The sequence below is a fragment of the Acomys russatus genome, chromosome 29, assembly GCF_903995435.1.
Source record: "Acomys russatus chromosome 29, mAcoRus1.1, whole genome shotgun sequence".
NCBI classification, from domain to species: domain Eukaryota; kingdom Metazoa; phylum Chordata; class Mammalia; order Rodentia; family Muridae; genus Acomys; species Acomys russatus.
In genome coordinates, this window is record NC_067165.1 from 42,275,369 (window position 1) to 42,288,475 (window position 13,107).

At 46.0% G+C, this 13,107-nt stretch overlaps 1 protein-coding gene across 2 annotated transcripts in view; it reads right to left on the reverse strand.

Moving 5' to 3' along the window:
• Positions 1–13,107, reverse strand: part of Per3 (period circadian regulator 3) — a 41,231-nt gene that overhangs the window by 6,605 nt on the left and 21,519 nt on the right. Inside the window, exons 13-17 of one of the 2 annotated variants that reach the window (XM_051171150.1) lie at positions 8,807–8,939; positions 8,197–8,318; positions 7,869–8,039; positions 3,164–3,385; positions 1,896–2,572 (exon numbers count right to left, since the gene is read on the reverse strand). In XM_051171150.1, the coding sequence (XP_051027107.1) occupies positions 1,896–2,572; positions 3,164–3,385; positions 7,869–8,039; positions 8,197–8,318; positions 8,807–8,939 (1,325 nt within the window). Of the gene's footprint in view, positions 1–1,895; positions 2,573–3,157; positions 3,389–7,868; positions 8,040–8,196; positions 8,319–8,806; positions 8,940–13,107 lie in introns of both variants that reach the window. The other variant, XM_051171151.1, reaches the window with a different exon arrangement.

The window sequence follows — 13,107 nt, forward strand, 5'->3', positions numbered from 1 at the left end:
AGCAGGTGAGACAAAGGCTCAGTCAGGCCTCTGAGAAACCAGACGCAGAGGGAGAAGCACCATGTAATACTGTCTCATTCTGCCCTGAGCATAAGCTACAGCAGACAGCTGTCTTCCCAGCTTTCTCATAAAGAGACACACAAGCCAAGCCATGGGCCTCATAGGAGCTGGCCCATCTAACTAGAGAGCCAACTGCCCAGAGTTGCTCTTTGACCTCCACGTGCACTGTGGCACGTGAGTACCCACCCCAACCCCCACCCAAAGAAAACAAACTGTACTTGAATTTAAAGTATTTATCATGTGCATATGGACAGGTGCACAAGTGTTTGCAGGTGCCTGCAGAGGACAGACACGAACTTTGGATCCTTCGGTGTTAGAGTTACAGGTGTTTGCCAGACAGCTGATACGTGTGCTGGGATCTGCTCTGGCCCTCAAGAACAATTACCTAGCTCCCGGCTGCTTGCCGTCTCATTTCCTAGGCCCCCAAGACTTTTCACTCACCATCACAAGTAGTGACTGGGAGACAGCTAGTCAGGCAGGAGCCCTCAGCCTGCCTGCAGAGGACCTGAGAACAGTTTCTGTCACCCACACGGCAGCTTACAACTGTAGGGGACTCCAGTTCCAGGGGATCCAGCTACCTCCTCTGGTATGCACCTGGTGCATACAACATGCCTGCTGGCAAAATACTCATGTACACAAACACATATTTTTTATTGTATGCCTAAATGCAGGAATGCCAGACCACGAAGGGTTATCTGATAAATAAATCTGGAAATGCTTCTTTAGGTAAAGAGTTTGAAAAGTTAAAGAAAATTTACCTAAAAATTTTCAATTTTGAAAATGTATACGCACAGAAGAATAAGCCGCCTACTTTCTGATAATGCCAAACATTGGTTCCTACCTTAGCCCCACCCCTGCTCTATGTATATATGCAGAAAGGCATGAACTCTGCATCTCCAAAGAGGAGGCAGTAATATTTTAAGAGCCAGAGGAACAAGATGTCAGTACTGTGAGACTGTGCCCCCGCTAAAGAATATCAGGGAAGCTATGAAGTCTCAACAACATGGGTCTCTGAATAAGACTGAACAAGGACAACACCAACAGACATGCTAACACGGAAGGGCTGCAACCCAGACAAAGAGCTACAAGGAACTAGGAACGCTAAGGGCGGGAGGAAACAGTCTTCCCCAGGAAGAGTCTTCCAGTTAGTTATCCAATAGCTGGCAGTAAGCCCTGAAGTCACACACACAGAAGCAATGCCGTATGGACTGAGCAGACAGGCTTACATATTTGACAACATGCACATACACAGTATTTATACGCATCTAAGAATACACACACGCTGTATTTATATATTAAGGCATACATCTATAACAAAAACAAAAAGGGAAAAGGTCACAACTGACAAGAGTAAGAGAGAATACAAGAGAGGGGCTCGGGGAAGGAAAAGGAAAGGGGAGAACAATGTACTTTTATTTTAACTAAAAAATTTTTAAGTATAAATTCTAAATTCATATCCTGTCATATGGCTCATTCCCCTTTCTAGACCACAACTCCAACTATAATTTATAAGAAATTATCACATAAAGTTTAATACCTGGGTATCAAATTTTAAAAGGAGGTGGTGCACGCCTTTCATCCCAGCACTTGGGAGGCAGAGACAGGCAGATCTCTGAGTCTGAGGCCAGCCTGGTCTACAGAGTGAGTTCCAGAACAGCCAAGGCTACACAGAGAAACCTTATCTCAAAAAAAAAAAAAAAAAAAAAAAAAAAAGAATTTTTTTTTTTTCGAAGACAGATTTGTGAAAACCCTCCCAAGCATCATTTCTGTCCTACAAGTAGACAGGGCCACACTTCTTATTTCTCACTCACTCAGATACTGACAGCATCACTCACACACTCAGCATCTGGGCCTCTTCTCACTGGAGCTGCAGACTCAGCTGGTGCAGGCATCTCCTCCTGCAGTAAGTTTAGCTGTAATGGCGAGCTGCTCCTTGAACTAATAAATGGACGCTCTTCACTGTGTGTCTCCCAGTTCTCCTCCACTCTCCTTTGGCTGTGGTCTGAAGAAGCTGGTTCCAGGTTTGGAGCCAATACTGGTACTGAGGGTGTCACTTCAGAGAAGCCTGTGGCCCCCAGGAATGGATACGGGGAGAACGATGCTGCCCACAGAGGAAAGATGGGGGTGCTGTGCAGGTACATGGTCATGAACGTGTCCAGGCAAGCAGAAGGGAGAGCTGAAACAGGCTGAGGGCATGCAGCTGCAGCTCCGCAGGCTGCATGGTCACTCACTCCCAGAGAAGCCACAGCTTGGAGGGGGAAAGATGGAAGGAGATAAGGGGCCTGCCTGGGAAGCACCAGGGCTGACGGCAAAGCTAGGCTCTCGGCGTGGGGAAACGAGGCCCCAGCGGGGCTCCAGGGCTGCATGTCTGGAAGGAGTCCTCGGACATGGGAACAGAAGTCAGCACTGGGGCTGCTACTGTTCAAAGGCACCGGCAGCTTCTTCCGTTTGGGCTTCTGTCTCTCGCTTGCAGCACATCTGGTGTGCTTAGTAGCAGAACCTGTTGAAACGATAAAGACGGGCATGTTGCAGAAAAAGTAAATAAACAAAGTCATTGCAGGTAATTTCAAGTATGGTTTAATGAATTAATTATTTGCCAATACTTTTAAAAATACAAAAAGTTGTTCTAAATCAACAAAAATTCTAGGTAAAAATTAGTGCTCCAAATTCAACCAAATCCAGCACCTTTATCAGTTTCTTATAAAACCTGTTCTTGGATCCAGGCTCTGATACGCCCCACCATAAACTGTGGAGTAAGTGAAATAACTCACTGTTCACCCTTCTTTCTGGTACAGCTGGCTCTGCACAACGGCACAGCTGCACAGCTACAGACTGAAAATGAACATGTGCAGACTCCTCACTGTTCCTACAGTTCTAACAATGCAGTGTGTTAAGTGTTACGTAAGAGGTAAGTTCAAGGGTAATGGACACACAGAATGTGAGTGGACCATGCACAAACATTACAGCCTTTTAATGAAGGCCTTGCATGTCTGTGGAGTCCTTCCTGGGATTTCCCACTGACAGAGAGAGACAGCTCAGATTAGGTGTGGCTCCCCTCGATCTACAGATGGAAGGACACAGTCTCAGGTGTCAGTACCTTCAGCAGAGGAGTACTTAGCACTGTCTCTGCTTCCCTGCTGAAGACAGCAGCTGTAAGGGGAGGTCAGGGTCTTCTCTCGGAACCTGTCGACACAGTTCTGTTGCTCCTTCTGTGTGTGTGCGGAGAGGACAGCTGCGGTGAGCCCCACATGCTGAAATTCTTCTGTGGTCAGGTGAGATGGCTGTGTTCTCACGGTCCAGGGCTTACAAGCTAAGGCAACACCCTCTGCTGAGATCACAGAAAACAGATTTAATCATATTTAATAGCAATGGGTTATTCTTATTTTATAATTGCCTTTCAATAAATTTCTACAAACATAATCATTGGACTATAAAAACTTCAATACAGTACTAAATTCTTCTCATCTTTCTTTACATATATATTTATTTATGGTTATAAAATATACAGCTAATTTACTTAGATCTTGCTTTATATACATTTAATAACTTTACATCTTTAGATTTTTGGTCAAAATTATTAATTTAGAAGCAGAGCATGGAACTGCCTGTGTAACCTATTGAGTTCATGGCCCTCCTGTTCAGGCTCCTGAGCACTGGGATTACGGGTGTGTGCCATCACATCGAGCCTTTGAACTTCTTTTTGTTTGAGACAAAATTTCTCTATGCAGTCCTGGAACTCACTCTGTAGACCAGGCCTTGAATTCAGAAATCCACCTGCCTCTGTCTCCTGAGCGTGCCCCACTCTACTTGGCTCAATTGAATATTTAAATAGGTAACATATTCACATGATTCAAACACCAAATTTTAAAAACCAAGTTAGTAAATTCCTCCTGTCCCTTCCACTCTCTACCCAGTTCCACTCTTCTCCTGCTCTTCTACTTTCTTTACATGCAGATAAAGGAGCATGAGCACAGAGGCTCACTGGCTGCCTGCTGGCCCTGTTTTCTCTGAAAAGGCATGCATGGACACTGGCCTGCCATCCCCACTTCCTACTCCTTGGGGAATTTAACAGTACATAGCCATCTCACACTCTTTACACGCAGCAGAGCACCCACTGTATTCACGCGTGCACCTGCATGCGCCTATACATGTGTTAGGAAACCTGCCTTCCCACCTCCCACAGCTATGCAGTACCCTGGTAACCTGGCTAGGTTTGGGCTCGTGCCACTTCCAGAAATGGCCTCTGACTTGGTTTGAAACAACTTAAGTGCTGTGGCCTGCAAGGACAAGGCTGATTTTCTTGCCTCAAACAATGAACATAGTGGACACAATTATGAAATAAAAGGTTTCAGAGCCCTGAGCCTCAGGTGGAGTCTAATCAGCTACGAGGTAAGCTTCCAGGAGAGCAGTGGCGAAGAGGGCTCCAGAGAGGCAGACAGTCCCCCATCCCCACTCAAGGGAAGGTTTCCCTTGGGTTCTAGGGTGAAAGTGGACTCTCAGAGACAGAGGGAATGACATCTCAAGCTTAAAAAAGCAGTGCTTCCTTCACAGGCCAGATTAGAAAAGCTCATCTCTGGGCCAACCAGATGGCTCAGCAGGTAAAGGTGCTTGTCATGTAAGCCTGGTGACTTGACCCCAAAAAGTTGTCCTCTGACCCCTACACCTGTTCTCTGTCTCTGTCTCTGTCTCTCTCTCTCTCACACACACACACACACACACACACACACACACACACACACACACACACACACACAAATGATGCAGGAGCACACGCACATGCAACATACACATTTTAAAAGAGAGAGAGAGAAAAAAAAGCAAGCCTTTCCCGTGGTTGTGAACGGAGGCTTCAGTAGCAGGGATACATCAGGCCTAGATGCTTGGGTCACTCCTTAATAGATTTTAAAAGTGAAGTCTGAAAGAACCAGTCTGCTTCCGGGAAATTTAACTGGGTCTCAAAATAAATTCTCCCAAACTTTCTCAGAAATACAAAAACACTGTGACTCATTTAATAGTAGCCTGCATCCAATAAGAAACAACTACCAGTCATACCGATGTACTGATGCACACCTTTAGTCACTGCACTCAGGAGGCAGGGGCCGGTGGATCTATCGAGCTCCAAGACAGGAAAGGCTACTCAGAGGAACCACGTCTGAATCCCCCAATTAACATAGTTCGCCACAGCCAGAAAGCACATGTTACATATCATCAATCCTACATCTGAGACTTAAACTCCATCACAAGGTAGTTTATATGTCAGCATGCCTCCCGAGTGTGCTGGAAAAGAAGGGGCACCACGGTCAGCTGTGCAGTGTCTGCTGAAGATTACTCAGGTCAAGATGACCAACACCGTCACTCAGCCACTTCTTATGCACGTTTTACAAGTACTCTTAGTATTTTTAATCACATGCACCTGTATGCATCTGTGGATAGGCATGTCCACATGACTGTTCATGTGCTCGGAGGCCTGGAGCTGGAGTGACAAGTAGTTTTGAGCCACCTGACATGGATGCTGGGAACTGAACCTGGGTCCTCTGGAAGAGCAGCAAGGACTTTTAGCCATAGAGCCATCTCTCACATGCATTATGTACACTTTTGCCCAAATGTTTTATCAGCTGCAGACTAAGTGTCTCCACAGCCACAGTTAGGTCACATTTTCTAACCGTGGCTGTGGAAAGTCTAATTTTCTCTTTGAGTCTTAGCCATTTTTTCTTCCTATTTTTCTAAGCTCCACTACTACTGCCATGTCTCCCTAGAGAGGTCACCTGCCAGCCTTCCCACATGACATGCTGCTGACACGGCAGTCTTGAGCCGTTTCCCGTCCCTTTAGATTTGTTACCTGACCTCTCTCCACTTACTCTCCACTCATTTTTCCTCTTACGAGTGCATGCATGTGCTAGGTCTAAACAGGGTTTTTATGCATGTGAGTGCAGGAGCTGAGGAGGCCAGAAGACAGTGTCAAATGCCTGGAGTCTCCTGACGTGGGTGTCGGAAACAGGACATGGGTGCTCATGCCTTAACTGCTGAGCCATCTCGAGTCCTGCACAGCCCTTCCTCGACTTGATCTGAAGTGTACTCTAGAGGCAGCTCACAGGCAGGTGGTGTTGATCTCTGTTTCTACTCTGGTCATCTTAGCCTTCCTCTGTTTGTTTTGAAACAGTACCTCAACACATCATCCAGGCTGGCCAAGAATGGACAATCCTCCTGTTTTTACTTCCCAAATGCTGGGGTTGCAGGCGTGGCATCTATCTCACTGAAGCTGTCTCCCGAGAAGTCTGGTTCACCGGTGCTCACCGTTGCCTGAGGTCTCCATGCCCTGGCCATTCCTGCTTTGCTTTCCCTCCCAGGATCCACCGGATGTGATCACCGGTGGCCACATGACTGTTGAAGACCAATCTGATGTCCTGCTTACCACTCATAGGCAACTGACTCAGGGGAAGTTACTCCTTGAGTTTATGGCTTAGTTGTCCTAAGTAATAAAGGTGGCAAGGAATGCCCTGTGCTCATCTTTGTCAGACAGGAGCCCACTACAGGGTGAAGCTGTAAACTTAGGCAGTAGGACTTGTGAACATCTAAATGCAGTCAAGCTGGCCAACTTAGTTACTGCTGCCATGACTCCTCCCAACAGTTCCCTGAGACGGAGGGTGTGGAGACAAGCTGTGTGACAGCAGAGCACATTCTGATTGGCCAAAGATGAGACGATTTTATCAGAACTGAGCTAGGATTCAGGACAGGAGCAAATGCACAGTGTTTGTTTGGTCACACTTTGGGTGGGAGGGCACTCTGTTGGGGAGGTGTTTGTTGTTGTGGGTACAGTCCATCATCGTGGGAACGCAAGGCAGCAGTGCTGTCAGGCAGCTGGGCTGTACCTCAAATCATGAGCCAGCACCGCCCCGTTTGCCTTAGGTTGTGGCAGTCAGGAATTCTGTCGCTGAGATGAGAGCAGTAGCCAATACAACTCCCAGGAACGGCGACCAGAACTTCCACTGCGACTACTCAGCCCACGTCAGCCAATACGCACTGGACATCAGTAGGCAAGCTGAGGACAACCCCAATACCTGACTCAGGAGATGACGCGTCACCACCCGTCCTCCTAAGTCATTATGAAAGACCAAAAGTCAAAAGGACAGGAAGCAACGAAAAAGAGTAAAAAGGTCAGTATCAGAATAATTTGCTGTGTAAGTGTGTTGTAAAGGACACGCGCCATTGAACATATGTGTGACTCATTTAGTTGCTGGTACACATTCAACGTGTGAAAGACACTTTTTAAAAAGATCAGTGAAATAGGCCGGAGAAATAGCTCAGAGGTTAAAAGTATTTGCTGCTCTTTCAGAGGACCCAGGTTTGGTCCTAGTACCCACACATGGTGGCTCACAACCGCCTCCAACACCAGTTCCAGGGGATGTGCCCCTCTTCTAGCCCCTGTGGGCACCAGGCACATACACGATACATATGCACATATTCAGGCAAAGCCTCCATACACATAAAATACAATCCCTAGGGAAAATAAAACCAGCCGCAGGACCCAGTGCAGCACCCAGGGAACCGCATCAATCATGGTGAACATAAAGAACCTCTGCCCCACTGTCCCCAGCAGTTCTAAGAGCCCCACACCATCAGCTGACCCTATCAACACATTACATACTTGAGACGTACAGACTGTAGTGTATAACCAACACAAACACGGTGACATTTCTTAATTAGCTTAACTGAATGAAAGACAGGGCAAAGTGGTTAAAGCAGAGACACGGTAGTTAAGCAGATGGTAGTTAACAGGCTCTCTACGCATCAAAACGCAAAGGTGGTACCTGACTGTAGGGGCGGGACAGGGACAGCGGTGCTGCTGCAGCTGCACTGGCTTACGGCAGACCCCACGCTCGGAGCGGCAGTGGACAGTGTCCGTGCAGCACCACCTCCGGCGGCTGTGGGTAGTCTAGCTGTTGTTTCCAGCTCAGGTATGTTCTGGATATGTTCAGCATCTGCTGGCATATGAGAAACTGATGGTGAAAAAGTGCTAAACGGAAGCTTACATCAGTCAGTGACTGGCAAATGAAAGCCATCGGCCGCACAGACAGAAGGCGACACGAGGACTCTGGGACTAAGTTATGGCATCCACCCTGAGAGCACTCCCGCTACCTCGCAGTGCCGGGCTGCTGTCCTCCTCCTGGTTTTGCTTGGCTTCTTCTGAGGATGAAGACGTGTTTGTGCAGGATATGCACTTCCTTTTCAAGGCCGGGAGACTGTAGCTTGTCAGGTACCTACCACGACAGAACTAGGCCGAGTCTTGTTGGCTGCACCAGGCCACTCCCACTTCTGTGCTTTGCTTATGCCTTGGATGGATAGGGGACTTGGTCCTTCCTTCTTGGGTGAAGTCAGCCCAGCCATCCTAGCTTGGGCCACTGGCTTACAATCTCTATTAACTGGTCTCCACATCTTGACCATTTAATTCTGACCAGCTTAGTTCTCACTACCCGACAGCTCTTCGCAGAAGAGATGCGGCTTCTTACTTTCTGCGTCCTCCATAATGTTCAATAAACTGTGACCTGTGTGTATCAGGCACTCCATGGCTAAGAGAGAGGACTGAGCACCACTGTCTCCAGCAACTCCAAGAGCACCACATGGTCAGCTGACCCTACCATCTATAGTATGGAATCAATACAAACATCTCTGAAGATGCTATGCGGCCTTACAGTGATGAGCTAGGCTTCTGGCTAAAACTGACATCACCGAAACTTGTGTTTCTTACCTGATGACACTGTCGATACAATTCATCTGCTGGTAGGATGAGCTGTGCTCTTCTCGCCCCACATCGTCACAAGAGCCAGTACACATGCTTTTATATTTCAGTGTCTCAAAGGAAGAAAAGTCCTTTTGCTCATCTGAAAGAAAATGAAAGGATATACAATTAAAAGTGTTTAGCATGTATTAAGAAAATATTCAACAGAGTAAGCTCATAACATACATTTAAAGAATATCACGCAGTGTATTTACTATCATTAAACATGAACTCAGATATGAATAACTGACAACAAGTATATCAGTAAAGTGAATAAAGTAAGGCACAAAAGCAAGCCTCACAGGATGAATTCACTGCTATTTCTAAAAGGAGCGAAACATGCATCTCAGGCAAGGACCACTAAGACAACTATCAGATGACAGGCTGGGGGGACGCCCAATGCCAAGCTAGTATTATTTATTACAACTGGTTAAGACGCCTAGTCGCTGTGTGTCACCATGCCTTGTGCACTACCTGTGCACTCAACACCTACAGAGTTGGTCAGTGGGCATGAAGTCTGGGATAGCTGGTATCACACATATGTTATGTGTTGCTAGGTAGAGCACACAGCATTACTGCCTATGCAGAGCCTCTATGGTGAGTGAATGGCTGTTGTGCTGTCCCACACGCTAGCCACCATGGCGTGAAGCACTGGAATTGATCTGAATTTGAACTTAAGACTGTCAAATGTGGCTAGTGGCCCAGGTGTGGAGAGAAGGAAAAGCCTCCAGGCTGGAGACGCAGAGAACCTCAGCCTCCTGTAGAGCTGAGGCCAACTCTGTAGAGAAAGAGCCCAACAGAGGAAACAGAAACACACAGGCAGGGATAGGAAACGCCGCACGGCACACTGCTCAGAGTTGTGGCATCAGCTGCTGCTGCTATTCTTCGTGATGGGCATTTCCAGCTGACCTGGAGAGGGCCATCTTTTAAAAAATATTTATTTTTATGTGCATTGGTGTCTTGCCTACATGTGTGTCTGTGTGAGGGTGTTGGATTCCCTGGAACTGGAATGACAGACAGTTGCTGAGTTGCCATGTAGGTGTTGGGAACTGAACCCGGGCCCATCTGGAAGAACAGCCAGTGCTATTAAGCACTGAGCCATCTCTTCAGACAGGGAGAGACCTATCTTACCAGGCTTTTTAGGAAAATGACTTCTTGCATAGCCTCATGTCAACTCTACAGAAACAGCAGTGTCTGCTCCTACATACCCTCCCGGGGCATCCACTAACACAGTAATGTGATAAAACCATGATATCACAAAGGAGGAGTGCTTTTCTTTTTTTCTTTTTTCTTTTGAGATAGGATTTCTGTGTAGCCTTGACTGTCCTAGACTCACTTTGTAGACCACGCTGGCCTCGAACTCATAGTGATCTGCCTGCCTCTGCCTCTCAACTGCTGGGATTAAAGGCGTGCGCCACCATGCCCAGCTTGAGGAAGAATGCTTTTTACTGAAGACTCTTACTTCAGGGTCCAGCGCAATCTCAGTGAATCTGGTGGTCACACCATAAGTGTAACTTGGTCCCTTGGTCTTGACCTATTCCTCCAGTTGTTTATCAGTATAGGCACATGGCTATCTAATTTGTTGGGTTATAAACCAACACTATCATGGTGAATTTTGTAAGTCAAATTATCCCAGCTTGGGCTATTTGTAGCTCTTCCAAGCCACCTGCTCCCTGTGCCATTCCAATGTCTGTCTGTCTGCCTGCCAGCTTCTTGAGTGTCTTTACTCTCTAGCCTTGGTTCCTTTTGTTTGGAAAACCTACACTCAGAAACACAGAGCTTCATGTCAGGTATGTGTCTGTGCTTGTAAGCTCTGACACTGGTCAGAGCTGATATACAGGTCTGTGTGACAACCTTTGTCCATCTGTCCATCCACTCATCCAGCTGAATGCTTGAGTTTTTCCACATGTTTCTACGGCCAGTCCAGGATAATTTATTCCAGAATTCTCCTTTGATTACTAAACCGTCTACAACAGTGAGATACCTTGTCACCACTATCTATAATGTTTGTATCAATTTGTTCAACCTTAGTATACATACAAAGTAACTTGTGAACTCTTGTGGCGATAAACACACCATCCTGGATACAGTGTTTACACACATTAGTCTGCTGTATCTGGTATCTAGTTAAAGTATGAGCCACTTAGCCTCACCTCCTGGAGTATGTTTATGACATGCATGCTTAGCAGATTTAGCCACATATGGCTCTGTGTTCTCTCTACATTCTGCGATGGGATAAATGTTTATGGATCTTGGCAAGTGCAGATTCTCCCAGCTCCCCCTTTAGAGTTGGCTCTTCTCTTTCAGCCTTAGTGTGTATCCCCACCACTTGTGCCTGTGCTTGCTTCCTGTGGTTTCAGCATGTGCTGTTTTTAGTTTTCTGGAGAACAGGAGATTGAGCCCAGAGCTTTGCATATCCTAGGCCAGGCTCTACCACCAACTCCATGGCTTCAGTTATTCATAGTCACTTGTAAACTTAAAAAAAAAAAAAAAAAAAAAAAAAAAATCAGGTGGAAAGTTGCAGATAACTGTTCCTGTCAGACTGTGCACTGTTCTAAATAATGTGCTGCAGCCTCACTGTTCTGCCCCATCCCACATGGGATAAAAGTCATCTTTGTCCAGTGTATGAACACTGTTTATGTTACCCAGCCGACACCATGCTGGGCGGAATAGTTCGGCATACCCAGACACTTCCTGAGCTCCTTAGGTCAAGAGTAGATATACTCCGTCACAATACCTGTTGTTCGCCATCCTTCATCTGACTCACACGGTGCTCAGGGTTCACCTCCAATTATCACCCCATTTCAGAGGCAAAGACAGACAACTGTGTGTCCTCCAAACTCCCCCACCAGGTTGCAATAGTGCTGCCATGTTTTGCTTGTGTGTCATAAATGAAGAATACTATTTTCAGTTGTTATCTTTGAAGTCAATGAGAAGTAAAACTTACTTTCTTTTATCCCTCATGCAGTAATTTTCACTCCTTAGTATAGTTAGGTTTTGTTTCATATTTCTTCTGTGGTAACAAATTCCTGGGGAGCCTGGCAGTGGTGGCGCACGCCTTCAATCCCAGCACTCAGGAGGCAGAGGCAGGTGGATCTCTGTGAGTTCAAGACCAGCCTGGTCTACAAAGCCAGTCCAAGACAGCTAAGGCTACACAGAGAAACCCTGTCTCAAACAAACAAACAAACAAATAAACAAATGCAAACAAACAAAAAACCAAAAAGAAAAAGAAAGAAAGAAAGAAAGAAAGAAAGAAAGAAAGAAAAGAAAAGAAAATTCCTGGGGCTAGACAGTGGTTAAGAGTGAGCACTGCTCTTCCAGGGGATCTGAGTTAAATTCCCAGCACCCATGTTGGGTGGCTACAGCTCTAGGAGACCCAACACCTCTAGCCTCCATGGGCACCCACACTCAATTCAAATACATCATTAGAAAAAAAGAAAAAGAAAAAGAAATTCCTTGACATTTTTGGTAGAAAAGTGTTGTCAAGTTTCCAGATGATTGAGAAATCTGATTCTGAAGGATTTCCCACCAGGTACAGAGCTCTGTGCTGACAGTTTTTTCTTTGAAGATGCAGTTTATTGTCTTCCTGAAGAAAGGCATTGTGAAGTCTTATCTGTGGTCATCTGTCTCATGCTGCCTACACAAGTCTCTCTTTGGTTTTGTTTTCAGCAGTTCAAACAAGGAATGACAAAGTAGGTTTTTAAAAATAATGTTGGTTTTGTTTATTTGTTTTTGTTTTTTAAATACTGATGTTCTTTGAATCTGCAGAAAATCTTGATTGTTATGTCTTCACATATTTCTTCTAGCATCCCAATCAATCCCATATTAGAGTTTGATATGACCCCTGGACTAAAACTGTTTCTGTTTTAGTCTGAGTAATCTAAGTAATATCTGAAGCAATCTATCTTAGAGCTTGCCGACTCTTCTGGTGCTTTGATGGCAACCATTTTTCGTGTCAGATTTGCTGAAACCTTGTTCTCCAGAGTATGTAAGCATCAACTGACCTGGGTCGCATGAACTTTTAAATCAGAGACAAACCAATAGCAAAGAGGCAGCAGGCTACACACAGTACCGCCAGCATTTCTAACAGGTTCACCTGGCCCTTTCTTTCCATTCCTTCTCAGAGTGAGCCTTGCCCATGGCCCACTTTGCCCAACAGCCTCACAATGTACCATTCACAGCTATCTTACCTTGCCAGGTAATTCCACTGCTGTGTGTTTCAGTCTTCTTTCAGGGCCCACTTTGTCTCTTGGGAGGCAACATTCCCCTTC